At 40.1% G+C, this 18,810-nt stretch overlaps 1 protein-coding gene across 7 annotated transcripts in view; it reads right to left on the bottom strand.

Annotated features, from left to right (window-relative positions):
* Positions 1-18,810, bottom strand: part of ZMYM4 (zinc finger MYM-type containing 4) — a 45,501-nt gene that overhangs the window by 4,103 nt on the left and 22,588 nt on the right. For 4 of the 7 annotated variants that reach the window (XM_054802437.1, XM_054802441.1, XM_054802439.1 and 1 more), the window contains 19 exons: positions 17,878-18,028; positions 17,093-17,208; positions 16,687-16,959; positions 16,043-16,193; positions 15,598-15,770; positions 15,074-15,224; positions 13,313-13,453; positions 12,977-13,014; positions 11,611-11,755; positions 10,479-10,600; positions 9,960-10,131; positions 9,329-9,382; positions 9,033-9,212; positions 8,432-8,526; positions 7,691-7,862; positions 5,824-5,975; positions 4,476-4,587; positions 2,281-2,529; positions 1,396-1,525 (listed from right to left, as the gene is read on the bottom strand). In XM_054802437.1, coding sequence (XP_054658412.1) covers positions 1,396-1,525; positions 2,281-2,529; positions 4,476-4,587; positions 5,824-5,975; positions 7,691-7,862; positions 8,432-8,526; positions 9,033-9,212; positions 9,329-9,382; positions 9,960-10,131; positions 10,479-10,600; positions 11,611-11,755; positions 12,977-13,014; positions 13,313-13,453; positions 15,074-15,224; positions 15,598-15,770; positions 16,043-16,193; positions 16,687-16,959; positions 17,093-17,208; positions 17,878-18,028 — 2,777 coding nt within the window. Of the gene's footprint in view, positions 1-1,395; positions 1,526-2,280; positions 2,530-4,475; positions 4,588-5,823; positions 5,976-6,336; positions 6,433-7,690; positions 7,863-8,431; positions 8,527-9,032; positions 9,213-9,328; positions 9,383-9,959; positions 10,132-10,478; positions 10,601-11,610; positions 11,756-12,976; positions 13,015-13,312; positions 13,454-15,073; positions 15,225-15,597; positions 15,771-16,042; positions 16,194-16,686; positions 16,960-17,092; positions 17,209-17,877; positions 18,029-18,810 lie in introns of those variants that run through there. The other 3 variants (XM_054802443.1, XM_054802438.1, XM_054802442.1) reach the window with 3 other exon arrangements.

Raw genomic sequence — 18,810 nt, 5'->3', positions numbered from 1 at the left:
ATTAACTGTCCTACCCACAAAAATGTTAAGGAGAAACAGCAAATAAAAGGAAGTTACATTAAGACGACATCACAGTAATTTAAATGGCATAATTCCAATCCTTTTGTTAGTGACTTGGTTTGCCCCCTTCAATTTAGGGAAGTTGTTTCCAGGTCACTCAGCATTACTTGCTTATAAAGAAACAAAGAAAATTGTGAAAAAGAAAATCAGAGTGACTTCTTTACAGATGTGGTTCTTCAATCATAGTATCATCCAATTAATAGTCCTAGCATCTTGACACGATTGATAGATGCATTTGACATTCAACCTCTGAATTAAACTGGTTCTAGTATTCCAGAACTGCTGTGTACTTCAGCACAGGGAATGGTCAAGAGCTAGCAAAACTCAATCCTAGCTTGCCTGCTTATGGTGCAGAATGGTAAGCCCATCTGCTTGAAAGACTGGCCGTCTGATTCGGAGGCAGCTTTCAGGCTGGGGTAGGAAGACACAAAACCCTCTAGAGCAAGGATCCCTCCTGCCTGCCTTTGGAATATCCACGTTAAAACAGCAGAGCGAATTTTTACTGCTGCTTGCACCACTGCAGGGGCTCAGCTATGATATATGATGAGGAGCATGAAAATATTTTCCCAGTCCAAGGACAGCTAAAAGCTTCTAATGATTTGCAAGTCAAGACAAGGAAGGTAAGAAGAGGGAGACAAAGAGCCAGGACAGCAGCTAGGCACGCCTTTCCCTAAGTAATGGGACTACTCGTAGTAAGCCCAGTAGGTGTGTTTTTGAGGGTGATTTATCTGAGTTTTAGCTGACACTAATGAGATGCTGTTTCCTTTTGCATGTGTATTTTCTTTGAAAAGAGAAGAACATCATATTCCACCTGCTCAATGATCTAGCCAAAGTTTATATAGAAACAGGAGAGAGAAAAAATGATTTATATCTATGTCCTTGCTCTATGGTCTCCTTTCTAACTCCTAAATAAAAGTTAACCTCACATTTCAGCAGGCAAAAGCTATCAGCAGTTTTACCTAATTCATACTTTTCCCGCCCTCTTTCACAAGGAACATGGTATCAGGGTATTAGTTATAAGCTTCTCAAAAGAAGGATCCTGTATGGGAATTGAAGGAGATGAGAATGACACGGCCACTGTAGTAATGCCCCCGTTTCCATTTACAACCTGTGGATGTGTAAATAGGCATTTAAAGAATACATCTCTCTCTAACTCTACTCTTGATTCAACACTAGTAACAAATACTACCGATTTGCATGGTTCCATCCCCACGCTGAGGGACCTGGAATTGGAGAGAGGAGCCTGCAGCACAGGCACAAAAGGGCTGGTGGGATCCTTGTCCAAATGCCTGTTCTAGTCTACATACAGATCAAAAATCAAATTCTGTCACTTACCATTTTGATAAGTAAAATTCATAAAGTCGGACTGGACATCGCAGGGGATTATCTGTATTTTCAGCCATTTCCACTGCTGTTGGAACCTCCTCCTCTTCACCACGTTTCCTTTTGCCTACAGATAATTTATCTGGATACACAAAAAGGACATCAGAGAAGTTCAGTGAAAAACAGTGCTTTTAAGAACAAGCCCTAGTCACTCAGCCTAGCACCAGTCTGACGGGACTTTGCATCGGACAGAAACTCACTACTTCAACTGATTATCTGTCACGTGCAAGTCAGCTGGTTTGATCTGCTGGATGGGCAAAAGAAGCCAATAGGATCAAAGACTTCCCTTTTCCAAACAGCAAAAAATAACTGCAAACAAAAATCTCTATTTCTTTGCCTCTGAGGTCCAGAGGGTAGTCCCTACTCGCGTGCAAGCGCCTAGCTTCATCTAAACTGCTGTTCTCCATTTGGGTTGCCTCGTTTGTCCACCACACAGACCTAGGATAAATCTGGAAATTAAAAGGGCACGATAAGGGTCTGAACCTCAAGAATATGAAGTCTTGAGAAAAGGACTTCAGAAAGGGCCTTTAACTCATGCAGTAGTTAATAAAGCTTTATGCAAGCCTAGGATGTTATAAAAGACTATTAAAAAAAATTCAGCCAAATGTGTGGCACCTCTTCTGTAAGTTTTTATCAGATGCCTTGGCTCATGCAGAATTTTTCTTTAAACCTTACTAGAGTGAAAAAATTTTGAAAATCTACAGGATAACAGCAGAAGTCAACCTATTCATAGCTCTGCTTACTGCTTAACATATTTTTCTCCCCAGTCCTTTTTAAACCAAGGAGCAGACAATACAAATATGCTTGCCAAAATTCAGATGATTAGACAACACTCACCTGATTCTACCTCTTGTTTTTGAAAGGGTGGGAAAAAACGTAAATATGTCATCTTAGTATTATACTTCAGAGTTCGGGTGCGTCTCATAACATGGGCAAAGGATAGTTTCAGGTGCTCACTGACATTCTTTAGTTGGAAGTATTTGGTGTTGAAGAATAGAAGTGTATTCAATAAAACGATAGGGGAATATGCACCCAGTTGTTTACATTCCCACAAGTGTTCCTCTTCGATTCTTGAGAACATATAACCTAGAAACAACAGGCAAGGAAAAAAAAAAGAAGAGGGTTATTTATGCAATTTTAGGGCTGTCCCCATAGTCGGTTACAAATGAACAGCTTTTACAGGCTCTGTCTAATCTAGCAGATTTTCAGAATTTTCCCAAAGCAAGGAAAGCATCACACATGAGCAGGGTGGGAAGGCAGAAATGAGTAAAATAAAGTAGGCAGATTTTGCCAGAGATGCATTTAAGTCCTCTTTCAGCTAACCTGCTATATTAATGAACTGCATATCAAAGTAAATCCAGACCTATCCTAAGCAACTGTAATTCCAATAAAACCAAGAACACTGCATGCATGAACACAGGGAGCATGGAGAACCAAGCTGTGGAACAGAATGATCTTCCAGTACCTGAAGAATGGAGAGAAGGATATAAAGGAAGATTGCAGACACCAGCAGAACCTCACTAAGTTCTAATTTCACTGTATTAAACCACACCGGCCAACTGCAAAAATGCGTACTTCCTAAGACATGGAGCATGAGTTTAAAATATACCATCTTCATATACAAATAGTCCATTGTGATTATTTTAAGTCAGTTGGGAAAAGGAGATATGGAGGCTTAGAAGAGATTTGTTGTGAAAGAAAACTTCACCATATGCAGCAGTCTAAGTAATTTGATTATTTCATAGAATCATAGCATAGAATGGTTTGGGTTGGAAGGGACCTCAAAGCCCATCCAGTCCCACTTCTCCACTAGCCCAGGTTGCCCAAAGCCCCATCCAACCTGGCCTTGAACACTGCCAGGGAGCCAGGGGCAGCCACAGCTTCTCTGGGCAACCTGTGCCAGGGCCTCACCACCCTCACAGGCAAGAACTTCTTCTTCACATCTCATCTCCATCTCCCCTCCCTTCAGCTTCAGGCCATTCCCCTTGTCCTCTCACTCTATGCCCTTGTCACCAGTCCCTCTCCAGCTTTCCTGGAGCCCCTTTTGGGACTGGAAGGGGCTCTAACGTCTCCCCGGAGCCTTCTCTTCTCCAGGCTGAACAACCCCAACTCTCTCAGCCTGTCTCCATGGCAGAGGTGCTCCAGCCCTCGCATCATCTCCGTGGTCTCCGCTGGACTCGCTCCAACAGCTCCATGTCCTTCTTGTCCTGGGGACCCCAGAGGTGGACGCAGTACTGCGGGGGGGGTCTCAGAATGAAGTAGAGGAACAGGAGCCCCTTCCTCGATCTCCTGGTCATGCTGCTGGTGGTGCAGCCCAGGACACGGTTGGCTTTCTGGGCTGTGAGCGCACATTGACGGGTCATGTTGAGCTTCTCGTCCCCCAACACCCCCAAGTCCTCCTCAGGGCTGCTCTCAATCCATTCTCTGCCCAGCCTGGAGTTGTGCTTGGGATTGCCCTGACCCACGTGCAGGACCTTGCCCTTGGCCTTGTTCAACTTCATGCAGTTCGCACTGGCCCACCTATTTCTGTATTAAATAAAAAGTTAATTTTCTAAATGAAAAGCCAGTTGTGGATCCACGTAGACAAGATTCCAATGATTTGCTAATGTGATCCTCAGATTTCTCAGGAGTATTTCCGGTACTAATACGGAAATACCAGTGCAACTGTACACGGAATTTGCAGTAACTCATCTCCATTATTATATAAAATTCTGGCTACCTGTATTCAAAAAAGATCAGCTAAGACTTGACGGAAGAGAAGAACTAGCATGTTGACTAAAGGAATGGGAAACCTTTCTTTCAAAGGAGTTGAGAGATTGATCAGAGGCAAAGGTATATTTAAGTGTAATCCGTAACTGGTAGAGACAGACATAAAATCCATGATGCTAGTCTACCACAAACAATTACATGGTGGAGAAAGAGAAGACTAATATGAATGCCTCAGATCACATTCTTCTTCATGGCATTGAGAAAATACTAATTTATAATACGGCTTTGTCATGCAGCTACACAAAACAAAATAATTGTCCTACCATTTGGAAGAATTGTAGGTTCCCAGATTTTCAAAAGTTTTGTAAGTTCAATCATAAACCTGGAATAGGGCTCGGTAAAAATGTTATCTATTCTACCATTCTCAAACAGGTACTACAAGAGAAAAAAAGGAAGACATACAGTTTGTGATTATATAACATTGCAGAGAAGATACAGGACATCAGATTATTTTCCTTTCTTATGTCCCAGTGTCTTATGGTCCAAAACACTTTGTTGAAATCTTCAGTAAGATATCAAATCAAATTTTCTGCAGGGACTGGGATCTCCCCAGTATGAAATGAGAGGTTTAGGCAAGAACTATTGTTAATATTCCAAGCTCTAGAGCCGTTTTCTGAAAAATCATCCTCCTCTAAGTGTTAAATATTCTTGAAAAAAATCTGCCTATAAAAAACAGAAGAGTTATTGTGTATCCTTCTATTGAAAAGAACTTCACATGCTAACACCTCCTGACAACAGTTACAGGCCCAGCACGGGGCTGCTGAAGTAGCTCAACTTACAGCATCAATGTGAAAGTCCTTTACATTCTTGCGAGGCAGCAGTTAAAAAAAAAGGGGGTTCTACAAGTCAGGAGTGTGTATCAATAAATAAATAAAAACTGGAACACACAAAAAATGCTGATACTCCTAGACCTCATCAGCTTTTGATTCCTTATCTCCAAATGACTGTTTAAGGAAAGGACCAAACAGGCTATTCTAAAGAAAAGCCCCTAACAGAAACATACTGAACACTGAGTTTTAAACAGAAGTTAATATTATACTAGGTTTGTACTGCAACTGTTTCAAGGCAGGTAGCAAGGCAGGTAGCAAGGACTTACTACATTACTCTTAGCATTCATTAATTACAATGCAATTATTCCCGCTGTATTTTTTCTGTAAATATTGCCAATGCAAAAGGTATCTGTCTAGCCACTGAAGGAGCTCAGTCTTTGCTGGGTAACCTCTTCCATGTAAGCTTGTATGTTAGAAAAGCATCGTGCAACTATTTTAGATCTAAAACATTCCATCATAAAGCAAGTATTTTGGAGGAGACTCGGGTTTCTGCAAATCTTTCCTATGCATGAAAAGAATAACAAAGGTACCAAACCCAAAGATTTGTGTCTAGGTAGAAACACCTAGCCTTCCACACCACATTCCTCCCAACAGAAGAAACTCATTCACTCTAATCATAAAAAAGTCCAGACAAATTAGTCAAATATGGGATTAAGACAGACTAAGAATAAAACACAAAAAAAGAGATATTCTTGCCCCCTCTACAAGACCCAAGCAGCTCCATGGGACTATGGCTATAAAGCATAAATAACTGCAGCAATACCCTCATTCTCTGAGTTACCTGCTGAATTCCAAGGCACAAGTATAAGATGCTGTCAGGATCATATTTTTCTCCATTTGGTCTCCGCACCTCTTGAATAAACTGGCACAAGCCAAAACTCAGCTCAGCAAAAGTGCATGACAGAATGTCCTCCTTGAGTTTCACAGGACGAACTGTGGCAAAGAAAATTATTAGAAAAATTAACTTAATTCAACAGATTAAATCTTCACATATTTCTTATTTCATGTAAGCAGAACTATTAAATCTTCTATCCCATATGTGAAGTACCTTGTATGACTAAACTTGTGAACTATTTCCTATCTGTTGGTTAAGAATTAAATGAGGATTTGGCCAATAAAAACCAAACCGCCACCACGGCCAGACAGTACAAATGCTGCAACTGAGTAATAAGGCTGCAGGCACGTAAAGCTGAGACATTTAAACATTAGGGATTTTGCTGAACCCAAAGATGTGGCATGGCAGTGGTTGCATGTACTCGAGGCTGGCAGCGTAGGGTTGATAAATAGGTTTCACCTCTACAGCTGGACTCAGGGGAATCCCGAGCAAGACACAGATCTGGAGTATTTCCTAACAGTTCTGGACATGAGTTGAGTGCAGCATATTTGACTCCTTAAAGGGAGAAGGAATGAAGACTTTCAAGGGCCATGCACGGGATTCAGCAAGGGAAGCAGAGCAAGCAGAGAATCAATCCATCGAAGGACCTGCCATGAAATCACCAGGCTTGGCTGCTCCACACCCTGCAGAAGTGACTGCTCGGGACTAAGCAGGGAACCTTTCTGGAAGGGGCAGGGGACACAGTTTCCTGGAACTGACCGTAGTGTTTGCTTCCTTAGCCACAGTAACTCATGTGATTACTCTTCTTCTGGGAAAAAAAACCCCCAGCTGTTCTCATGTAATAACAACAAAAATTCCAAATAAGAGAGGAAAAAGCAGATCTCGTTCTAACTAGATTTTTTTCCTTCGGGATCTTTCTTATATAAGCCCTGCCACGCTTAGTTTTTTACATTGCAGAAGTATTAAATCTGGTTTGCTCTTTTCCCCACCATCCTCAAAAAGCTCAATTATATTCTTAAATTCTTTGCTTGACTCTGAAAATTTGTGCACAAAACAGTGCAAGCATTTAAGACAGATTTGAGACCAGGGAAAAGGGGAGTTAGACACTGCCAAATCCCAGGACTGCTGAGCTTTTGTAAAAAAAATACTATAATCCATAATTAGAAAAACAAACAAAAGTGACGTTTATATTGTCATTATTATCTATCACCCTATTGAGACAGAAGGAACAATTCACGCCTTTTAAAGATAGTTTCAGGCTAGGTGCAGCACAGAATGGGTAGACTTTTGGAAGGTTTCTTTCCAGCTGTAAAGCCTAGAAATAAGGTGTTGAGATTGTAATGTTGTAGCACACATTTTTTTTTTTTACAGCAAACAGTTATGCTGACAAAGAAATACTTTGTGAATGTGCTAGCTGCAGATGAAAAAGATGGGGCCAAGTTGGTGTTGTCAACTTAGAATTATGGCCTGATAATAGCTCAGTAAAGGCTCTGCAGCTGCATAAAGCATCTCTTCTACAAATGAAGAATTACTATATGCAAATGAACACAAAGTGGAGGTTAAAAGACTAACATTTCTAATGTCAAAAGGAAATCTGGTATTTTAGAGCCTGTTTTAATAGGTAACAGATCAATTAAGAATGTAATAGCTATGACTTTTAAATGCATGAAAAGACAGTATTCCATAAAATCTTTTCTCCACTCATGGATATTTAAAAACTCAGTAATATCTAATCCTAATTTTGATTTGAACAACATATCATGCCAAGTGCTCTTCAACTATTTCTGTTTGCACTGAGTGAGGAAAAAATTACCTGAAAACTTCAGGTCCCCTTGCTCCTCCTGTGCGTTTTTCCATTGGACCCAGTTTTTCCAGGCGTTTACCCCGTACATATACTTCAGGGTCATCCCAGAAACGGAGCACCCTGGGTAGGAGCCCTGCATCAGATTCCGGGGCTCTACGGAAACTACAGACTTCTTCCGTCCCTACAGGCAAACAAACAAATCAAAACAAATAAACATTTAATAAGCTCTTAATCTGTCGATGCTTAACTCAATCTCACGTAAAAAGACCATTATGCTGGCATAACAAGAAAATCCTACTCTCATGACAGAATCTGAGTGGATATATATGTATTTTTAATATGTGGACAAATATTAACCACGTTTTACAGAAAAGGTGCAATGAAATACAATAATTCTCACTGTGATAAATATGCACAGAAATATATTCCTCTCTAGCTACACAAGAAAAAATGGACTCTTTCCAGTAGATTATGACACTACTTAAAAGGCATCTCTTTTGGAGTTTTTTTGAAACAATACACATTTAAAAAATGTTCTGCACTAAAAAGAGCACTTTTTCTACCTAGTTGCAGGGAGGGAGGAAATAAAATCTTATCTCATATAGCAGAACAGGAAAAAATACACAGTGCAGTTAAATTGACTTCTCATTTTCACCCTGGAGCAGTATTTTTTTACTTCTGAGAATAAGCATGCACATAATGTTATTACTTCAAATGCAAGGAACTTGTGTTCCAGAAGTACTTTCTTACCCGTCTTTTTGGCTGTGGGAAGCCATCTCTATGTCTCCGTCTTGCTCGGGAACGTGAATGCAAACCCAGTCCTTTACTGAGAGGGTCAAATGAGTCTGAAGTCAAATCAACACCATTAAGAGTTTAATTATATGATTTCCAGCCCAGGTAGAAGTGTCACTTAGATACTATGGAATATCTTACAGTTGGCAATCACACCTGTATATTCAAATAATTACCTTCTGTATAAAGTAAGTAAATTCTCAGAAGGGGAAAAAAGCTCCCCCAAACAGTGGGTGTACTTATTCAGGCAAACTTATATTCTTCTGCACAACTCACGTGGATTATACCTAGGGACACAGAAGTGATAAATTCCAAGGAGTCAAGCAAGGCTACCTGCTACTCCTGTTGGGGGTTCTGCAGAATGCAGTCTTTAACGATAGCAATAATAATTTTAAAATAGTCATTTTTAGTAGAGCTGATATATTACTGCAGCTTTAAATATACAGTTTTACTGAATGAAAACACATACCCTTCATAAGCAGACCGCTGGTACAATGCTTACTCAGAAAATTGTGCGTATTTTCATACAACAATGCATTTTTCTTTGCATTATACAGACCTGATGGAAAATCTGCCTCCAGGTCCTGTTCCACATCGCCTTTGGAGAACTGCTTCAGTTCTGGATCTGGTTCTGGCAGGGCATTTGATCGTAAGGCATAGTGATTTAACTCATCCTCCCAACTGTGTGGAGTGGACACTGCTTCCGATTCTAGATCTCCACTGTAAGTGCTACCTTGGTCTGTAACAAGAGTGATCAGATATACCATGTGCTATAGGAAAGGACAGACAAAAAGAGGAGCTTGCAAGAGAAGACACAGCAGGATCAAAGTCCATTTGCAAAAAAATCCAACTGACCTTTCTCAAATATCTTGGGGTCCAGAAAAAGCTCATGCTCAGATGTTTGAGATCCTTTAGAAAAAGAAGGAAATCTGTATCTACAAATGATTGACAGCTTACATAACTAATACAAAGTATTTTGAACACCAAAAAAATATGTATTAGGTCATAACACTACCACACACGATCCATCGTCTCCTACACTAGAGTTCTCCTAACACCTTTCTACCTAGGCCTTGCTGTTACAGGAGAAACAGAAATGCAGAACTAACCAATACTTGCTTTTCTACATGCTTCCATCCCTCTGTGTTTGTTATTTGAGTCATTTGTAGACTGATACAATACTTTATTCATTTCTTTTCAGATGCTCCACCTTTATTAAATGGGATGATCACTATACAACAGGTTCTAACCTGCATCACCCTCCAAGATTCCACCATAAAAAGCCTGATAGGAAAATATTCTTGTAGAGCAGCTGCTCTGTCTTCTTGACTCCTTCTCCTAATGCACGGTGTACTACTCTGGAGGTTGCTACCTCTAGCAATTTGTTACTATCAACAAAAGACAAATCTATTTCTCTACCTATTTTCGATGATGAGAGGACCTCCATCTCACTGCATTTAGTTTCCTTTTTAAAAACATCACGTACCACCATGAGAGTGTGTTTTTTCTTTCTCCTCATCTTCTGCAATCATTTCTGCCATCTGAAGGAGATCGGCTTCAAATGGATTTGTGGGAATCTTTTCTTTGATATCCTGAATAGTTTCAATGATCTTATCAGCATTATCCAGGGTAGTTGGGAAGAGCATGGGAACTGGTACCTATGGAATATGTGGAAAATATTAGAGCTTGTTTGGGGGTGAAGGGAAACAGCAAATACACAGGGGACATTCCTCTCATTTAATCTGACATATATTTTAAGACTACTAAATTCAATTTTAAAATAACTCCGGACTGGACAACTGGTTTCATTTCTGTAATAACCCTACAAATTGGTGGTTTTGTGTGATGATGCTTAACCAAACATGATGCACCATGGAAAGAAATGGCTTCAAGGACTCCAAATAGCTCTTGCATGACTAGTCACAAAACCCAATGACACTGCTCTGTGTCCTGTTCAGAAACAAGACTGTAAACCAGTTCTCTAGTGAACTGAAGTGGAACTTACAGGTACTGGCATCCCAAGTGGAACTGGTGTGTACTGAGTGTAGAGGTGAAGGGGTACTGGCACAAACACTGGTACAGGAACAGGTACCACAATGATCTGGGGCTGAACTACTTCTTCTTCTTCTGTTGTATCAAAAGTAGAACAAAACAAAAACTGTTTAACCATATGACCATCCAGTACACTTCAGAGCGTCCATGATAATTGTTTGGACTTCTGCTTGTAACTCAGTGTGCACAGTACTGCATCTTGGTTCAGAGTCACCTTTCACTTTAGCATTGTTGTACAAGTATTAATACTACAGTTCAGAAACAAACAGCACTGTGACCATACACATGAATTCTGGAAGGGAAGAGTGGAAATAAGTATCAAATACTATCCAGGTAAATGGTGTGTTACTGCAATTATCTCACAATTAACTACAAGATCGTAAGAAGGTACCATTAAAAAAACTAACTACGATCTTCCCACTTAACTTCATCTCCCTCCCTGAGAGGTTTACGTCAACACTAGGTATCTTCCTTCTATAGTAACAACGATGAGAAAACCACTCCTCAGCGACAGTCTGGACTACATAATAGCCTTTGAAGGAGCTTCTGTTTCCTCCTGCCCACAGAGGGAGCTTGGAGCAAATATGAATCTAATCAAATGGTCTTAGAAACAGGGATTTAATTTTCAGAGGTTCTCAGTATCTGTATCTAATAATTAAAGGAAAGTGAGAGTTGACACAACCTTTGAGAAATCATGCCTTTATTAAAATGAGTCTGCTCTTGTGGCTTGTGCTGTGAGAACTCACAACTTCTGTCCTGAGGAAAACAAAGTTCCCTCGGTAGCCTTTTGCGTGTCACTTAACCATTGCACTTCATTTTTCACAGATAAGATGATCGCAGAATGCTAAAGATGAGTTAGAGCAAATCTCAAGATTCATCACACATGAAGCTTTAAGGATTTCAAAGAATAGCAAATGTTTTACACCTGTATGGCAAACTGCTACTTGGAAAATACCATATGACAATCTGAAAACTATTTAAGGTTTTAAAATAAATTAAAACATATTCCCTGTCATGTAAAATCGTGTATTACTCTCTCAACGGCAACATACTTTCATGAAACAGGTAGGAGATGAGACACATACCTGTCTGGCATTCTTTGTTTTGTGTGTGAGGTTTGCACGAGGTGGCCTTAGTCTGAGTGATTGGCTTGCACAATAATGCTTTGTTTTTTAGAAGCCTAGGTGGTTGGGATGGCGGTAGCTTTAGGGCATCTGTCTGAGTACTAGCCTGTTTGGGAAAATACAAATGAGGGCAGAGTAAGTACTGGTTTGAAGGATATCAGAAGATTAATATCTGTTCTACTATGGGAGGCCGAACAATTCAAAACTCTTCTTGCTGATAAAAATGATCACTTAAAAACTATTTAAAAACCATTGCAAAACCAGACTGCTAACGTATTTGGTGCTTTCTGGTCTTCACCTCAATTTATTTTAATCAAACAATAGGCTGCTTTTTTTTTTTTGTTACCAGTGCAGTGAACAAATCTGCAAGAATGTTTGTTTTCTGTAGTCAAATAACTTCTATAAACTTTTGCCCTTGGAATTTTACTGATGGCAAAGATATAAGGAGGAGTTATGTTAAGATACTTTTGATGACTCAAAGTCTGGCTGATATAGATACTCAAAAAACTTAGTAAACTGATGTAAAACCACTGAAAAGAAGAAAAAAATGAACACAATTGCTGGCAGTATCAGCATCACTTCCTGACTACACACAGACTATTTGTGCTTGTACTAATTTCATGTCCCGCTAACTGTAATTTTCAGTCATGCATTCAAATAACAGGATTTATTTCATTAGGGAAAATTCATACTCTAACCCATGACACTTCAGCTAAAGGCAAGGGTGTCAGTCTTCCAGAACCTAAGAGTGACGTAACAAAATCTACACCTTTTAAGAGAGTTATGAGATATATACCACATACCTCAAAGAGACCAAGAATAGGAACTCTAGGAGTTATTCACAGATAAGCGGTGACAATGGCTCCCCACAGCTCCGTTACCACACTACTGGGGAGTGGGGAAGGAAAGCTAAGCTGCAAGAGCTTGGTCACATCAGCCCCAGCAGCCCATGCTGGTCCCCTTCCTCCCATGCTAGTCCTTTTGACATCACATCCCACTTCTGGCCACAAAAGGTAGCCCCAAGTACAGAAGCCACACCTGAATTGCTTGAGAACTACAGCCATCTCAAGAGATACAGTCTGACAAGCTCTGACTTAAAACATCTAATCAACCTGTCAATGGACACAAAAAGACTTTTATACCATACAAGTCCTATCCATTTGAAAAAAAAAACCAACCAATGCATCTGCAAGCTGGATGAATTTTAAATCCCAATCCCAATCAGGAAAAGCAGTTACAAAATGACGGTGCAAAATTCTTGGATACTTTACTTGTTATTGATACAATCTGGGCGAAAGTGAGAAAAAGAGTCTCTCGTAAAACTTACATCTCCTATTATTTTTGCTGTCACAGTAGGGACTGCACCTGTGAAGAAAAAAAAACCATACAAGAATAGTCTGCGTACTTATCATCAAGGTCCATAACCCATATTCTGCCAAGGTCAAGTAAAGAATTCCCATTAAACCTCATTCCCTGGTGTATGAAGATAAATTTAAGTCATTATTTATACCTAGGTAAGAAAGGACAAAGCTGTGACCATCTGCACTGATGTGATGCATAATGAAGAAGTGGCTGTTGTCCTCAGTGGAAAAGACCCCTGAACAAATAGAAATGTTCAGGAATAGAGATTTAAAAATATAGGCATCTTATTCAGCAGTCTTACCCTGTAAAACATTGTTGGAGTTAACTGTAGGCTGGGCAGCAGGGGTGCTTGCAAGGGACACCACATTTGCTATGACAGGGGTTGAGTCCTTTCTCAAAGAAGGAGGTCCTGATGAAGAAGCTGGTGCCATAGAAGGGTTTGCTGGACAGAGTGAACAGAAGAAAACGAAAATAAGCAATGAGATAACTTATAAAACGGCATTTCTGAAACAACACCCGCTCTCCAGATTTATCTCCAAATGAAAAAGCCTGCTTTATGAGAAGGGAATGTAGGTGTCAAACTGCAGCATTGCAGTTTAAATAGCAGCTGGTTCCACAAGCAAACTTAAGCTGTTCTCCAGTCACTCAAACATTTCAGAACTTCACAGTAGTACGAAAGCAGCTTTCTCTTTGTAATAGTATGTGCATTACAGCAGCATTCAGCAGACAAGAGGACTGGATGCCTCACTGTGCTCGGTACTGAACACATGTAGTATAGGAGACAGTCAAGATCCTGACAAATAATGAATGAGGTGAATTTTATGAGGCTCTCACAATTAGAGGAATTCTTAGGTTCTTTCCATTTGAAAGCACCACTCATTACCACTTTACCATGAATTACCACATTTCATCAAAAAATACTGCTCTGAGGCACTCCATTACCCTGGCAGCCCCCAGTTCAGAGAGATGCCTGGAGCCCACTTCTGTAGAGGCGTTGCACGTGCCTCAGCTGAGATGGCAGGCACGCTTCTGGAGAAGCCGGCCACCACGCGTTTTGCTATCCTCACTAACAGCCACAGGTACTGGCAAGACCAGGGATGTCACATGGTGTGGTTATGGCCTCAAAGTATAAAGTTACTTAGATATTACTCTTAATCAGGGAAAACAGCTCCCACCAATGTAAGCAGGAGATGTGCACGAAGTGTAAAAGTTCTTGCCTACTATAAACTTTCAGTTAATATTCTTTATTGCTTGTTGGGTACCTTACTGTTGCAGTCACCATCACTCAGTGGGAGGTTATGCCCCTCTTTAGGATCAGTGCTATTTCTGCCTTTGTTTCGCTTCCTCTTCCTGTCTTTGTGGGCCTTTCTTCCTTTCTTCCCTTTGCATTTCATTCCCTACAGAAACTCACAGTTCCTATTCCTGTGGGCTTCATTCCCACCCTCCTTCCCATTCCATCTGCTAAAATAACGAGCAAGGAAATAGCTACAGCGCACATTAATCTTGGCATCGATAACTTCAAGAATCAACACTTAATGACATAGAAATGGTAACTCTTCATGTGCCTACAGACTGCACAGAACTGGCTACTTTAAGTTCATATATGGAAGTCTGTATTTACAACCATTAAGTCTACTAATTTCACCACTTGATTTTTTTTTTTGTTAAATCAACATTAAATTCTACTGTATCTGGCTACATCTTCTCAAGAACAGGAGACAAGCTAGGTATTTAACATGTCTTCAATAGGTATCAGTACATTTTACCCCAATGAAATGGGCCTTTGTCTTATGCAAATGATTGAAAAGTAAGTGCTTTTGTTTCACCTTCTTTAAAATCACAATCTAGATTTGGAATATGAAGCAATCTCATTTCATACCTGCAGAAGTTTGAAATTGTCTGAAGAAAGAGAGAGATCTAGAACTGAGCCCGTTCAATGGCAATGGGCAACCCTGCCAGTAGAAGATACATCTTAAAAAGTTCACTGAATCGACTTTCCAAATAAATGTCCATATCACTGTCATGCACACCAAAAGGCAATGCTATTCCCAGCCTGGTTTACCTGTGTTGTTTGGGGGTGGAGGGTCAGAAACACTCTGCTGATTGCAGAACAACAGAATACAAAGCAGATTGCAAAAATGTTTGATCTCTCCTTGCCATTTCATGGACTCACTGAGTTTACCTTGTCTCTTGCAACCATCACACTTTGCCATCTGGGAAAACAGAGTGTGGGAGAAATTAAACACACTTGTAAACAGCAACAAAGAGTATATGTATAAAAACCTCTCTGCACCCTGCTCAGCAAATATAGTGTAAAGAAATCTGTAAGGGTGCATCGTTTTTGCAGTGTAACACAAACCAGCAGAATATTCAGTGTCTGTCTCTCCACAACCCATATTAGATTTTCTCTATATAGAAAACTGGTACTCAAAAGTTAAGAAGGATTTACTCATCTCTCACATATATGTAACACATTCCATGGACAGAGAAGTTAACTACAGGCGGTTCACACAGGTCCTCATGTACAAAGGTTCTTGTGCTAACATGTTTATATTCCAGAGGATGCTATGTGAGAATAGTGCTTACCTGGTAATACAAAACTGTGAATTTAGACATGCACTCCTCTGAGCAAAATTCCTCCATTTTTCCCCCAAAGTGATTCTGGACCAGTTTGGGGGAAGCCTGTAAACAGTAACTGCACATTTTACAGTGGTTTCCCCAGCGCTTAGCCAAGTCGTGTTTATAGAGCAATTTACAACCTAAAAGAAGAGAAAATAGGAAGAAAACAAAAGCACCCTTTAGTATCAAAATGACATTTGCTTGGCACTTCTAGTTCTCATATTTAGTTATGTCTGTAACAATTTGTTGAAACATACCACTAAAATGTAAAGTGTGAACAACGGTCTGTGTTTCTAAACCTAACATAGTTTTCTAACCTAGAAAGATCAGGTTTCTCTTAGTATCATCAATAATTTTAAGGCAAAACTCTTCTGACTTGATTTGTCTGAGACCCAGTCTTGCCCTTTCTTACCTTCACTACAGAATGGCTTATCTATGCCTGAGAATCGCACTGTCTCCTTGATAATTTTCTCAATTTTGCAGTATTCACACATTGCCATTACACTGCTCCTCTTCTTATATTCATCACAGCAGGTCTTCCCACAAAACTGGAACATTTTACCCTGCAACAGAGCCAGGACGGTTTGCTTTCAATGTTTCAAATCCCAGATAATACATTTGAATTGTTAATAAAAACTCAGAAGCATATTTATGCCCTTGGAAATCAACACCAGACAGCACTAGCGATTAAGTCTCCCCATTTAGCTTTATAACAAAGACAGCACAATTTTCTGCAGAAAGCCCTCACCAATGTGCTTTGTCCTGGAATTAAAATGATTATTTCTGGGACCAAGAATCGGGAATGTGCTTACCTAGCCAGGCAATCACAGGGTTTGGGTTTTTTTGGAGGTTGTTTTTTTTTTTTTCTAAGATCAAAGAGCTAGTATCAGTATTACTTTATAATAATGGTTAAATGATACCAAAATCAGTTCCAAATTCCTCCATAGCAGGTCATAGTAAGCAACAGAGCAGTACTGACAGACCATTGCATATAAGCCACAATTTCTTGGGTTTCTCTAGAGAAATATGAGCTTGAAAAGCCCTAATCTTTATTACCTTGTAGTCAAGCAGTTCTGGTTTGGTTGCGAACAATCTGTTACAGTGCTGACACCTGAGTTTTACAACAGGGCGGGCAAAAGTGACTTGCTGGGACTGGGCAGCCAGCCTCTGTAGACCAGCTGCAGCTGAACTGCTCATGGAGCTGGGGGACACAGTCGAGGTGGTGCCACCTGCCGAAACCGTTGCCCCCGAGGGAATGCTTACAATGACTTGACCTTGCGACAGAGGTACCACTGAGGAGTTCATTCCTGCAGGCTTGTTGAACAAATTCTGCAGGAAAGCAAATTGAGGAAGAGACTTTATTTTACAGTATTACCTATTTTACCTGACATTTACCCAGATATTTACACTGTCAACATATTATTCTATTAATTCAGCTAAGAAGAAATCCTAGATGTCACACCTGAAAAGCTACTACACAACTGTAGCTGCAAAAATTGCGTATGCTCCCATCTGACATAGCCAAGTGATACTGAGGGTTTGCTGAAGTTTTACAGCTGTTGCACTGAACTTGAACACCTGAGGGTGAAACAGAGAAGAAAAAGTGATTTATGCAACATCAAGTTGTATTGCAGATAATTTTGCACTGTGCATACAAAAACAGAATCTGAATGACAAGCCAAGGTACACACAGAACCGCAAGACGAAGTTTCTACAGATTCAGAAGCAGACACTGCAGCTGCAGTGCCTGTTGCTTGCCAGATCTTTTAATTAATCTCCCAGTATCCCTAGGATGTCAGTAAGCATTTTTCTGTTTTACAAGAAAAATAGCTGAGAATGTGTTTGCCTAGCTCAACGCAACATTAGGCAGAGGTAACTAAGCTGATCGCCGTGGAGAACAGGGGCAGAATAGTCACAGCAGTGGCGTGGCATATGTCCACAGAAGTGGTTTGTCTAGCTGGGAAACCCACCAGCTGCCCTTGCAGAAAATAGATTCAGGTATATTATCATGTTTAAGCTCTCTAAAAACAAAGCCGAAATGGCTGTACTGCCACTGTTAGGTTTATCTACGGTAGAAAGTCCCTACGTTCCCAACTCGGCACCTGCCTTTTTTAAAAAAAAAAAAAAAAAAAAAAAATTCCCCTCCTCTCCCCCCTAAGATTATCAGCCTTAACTTTCAAGACAAATTAAGTTTGAATATGAGCTACATGAAATTACACTTCTAAAGACATAAAAGGATAAACTTACCCGCAGAAGTAACCATTTTTACTCTATATGCTGACAAGCAGTTAACAGAGCAAAACAGTTCAGTTTTTCCCAAGTTATTTGTGCTCTCTATCATCTCAGCTGAAGATCTCAAAGATTTACAGAGTGCACAAGGTGTGATTTTAGCTGACTTCTGTGGAAACATGAAAATCTGTCATTCTTTTGAAACTTAGTATTTTTATTAACCTGGAAATTAATCGCTAACCTATAAAACGTGTATAAAAGTGACGGCCAATGCACTTGAAACAGCACTTATTATACAGCTGTATTATCTATGATGTAGACATACTTACTTGAGTTCTCCAGCATGCTTCCTATAGTCACACTTCGACCACCTGAGACTTGGGCTCTCTCTCATTCAGGGTAAGCGCTGCCTTTGCAGGCCAGTTTAAACAGTACACAGGCTGTCAGGGCGACGGCCGCGGAATGCAAACACCACTACGTGTTGTACTAGCACGTAACAAGTACCTCGTATCAGACCACTTCAACATTTTTCCTGAGAAGCAACATTTTGCTTATGATTTTTAATACATCAGCAATACTCTCATTTAACCAATGAGAAAAAAATGGAGAGAAGGAGGTTCCTCTCTCACCCACAAAACCCCCAAAACTATCAGAACGTATCTGATAATGGAGTTGAATGCTGTTTAAAAATCAATAAAAAAAATAAAGACTTATAAGCTTTGAATGTGCTGTATTTTCAGGAAGACTAACATATATGAGGTTTTGACGTGAGATGCAAAAGCAGCATGAAATCCCTCTCCTTTCCAGCTTATTTAATTTGATTTCCAGATTTGCTTCAGAGGACAACTAATGTTGTAGGTAATTTTCTGGATGAAATACTTTTACCAGAGTTTTTTTTTAATTCATTAGGCCTTTCTTGGCCTAAGTGGCCTGAATAATGGGGCAGCAGAG

Source organism: Grus americana, chromosome 23 (assembly GCF_028858705.1).
Source record: "Grus americana isolate bGruAme1 chromosome 23, bGruAme1.mat, whole genome shotgun sequence".
Taxonomy (NCBI): domain Eukaryota; kingdom Metazoa; phylum Chordata; class Aves; order Gruiformes; family Gruidae; genus Grus; species Grus americana.
The sequence above is the reverse complement of the archived record's forward strand: the minus strand, read 5'-3'. Positions and strand labels throughout refer to the sequence as shown.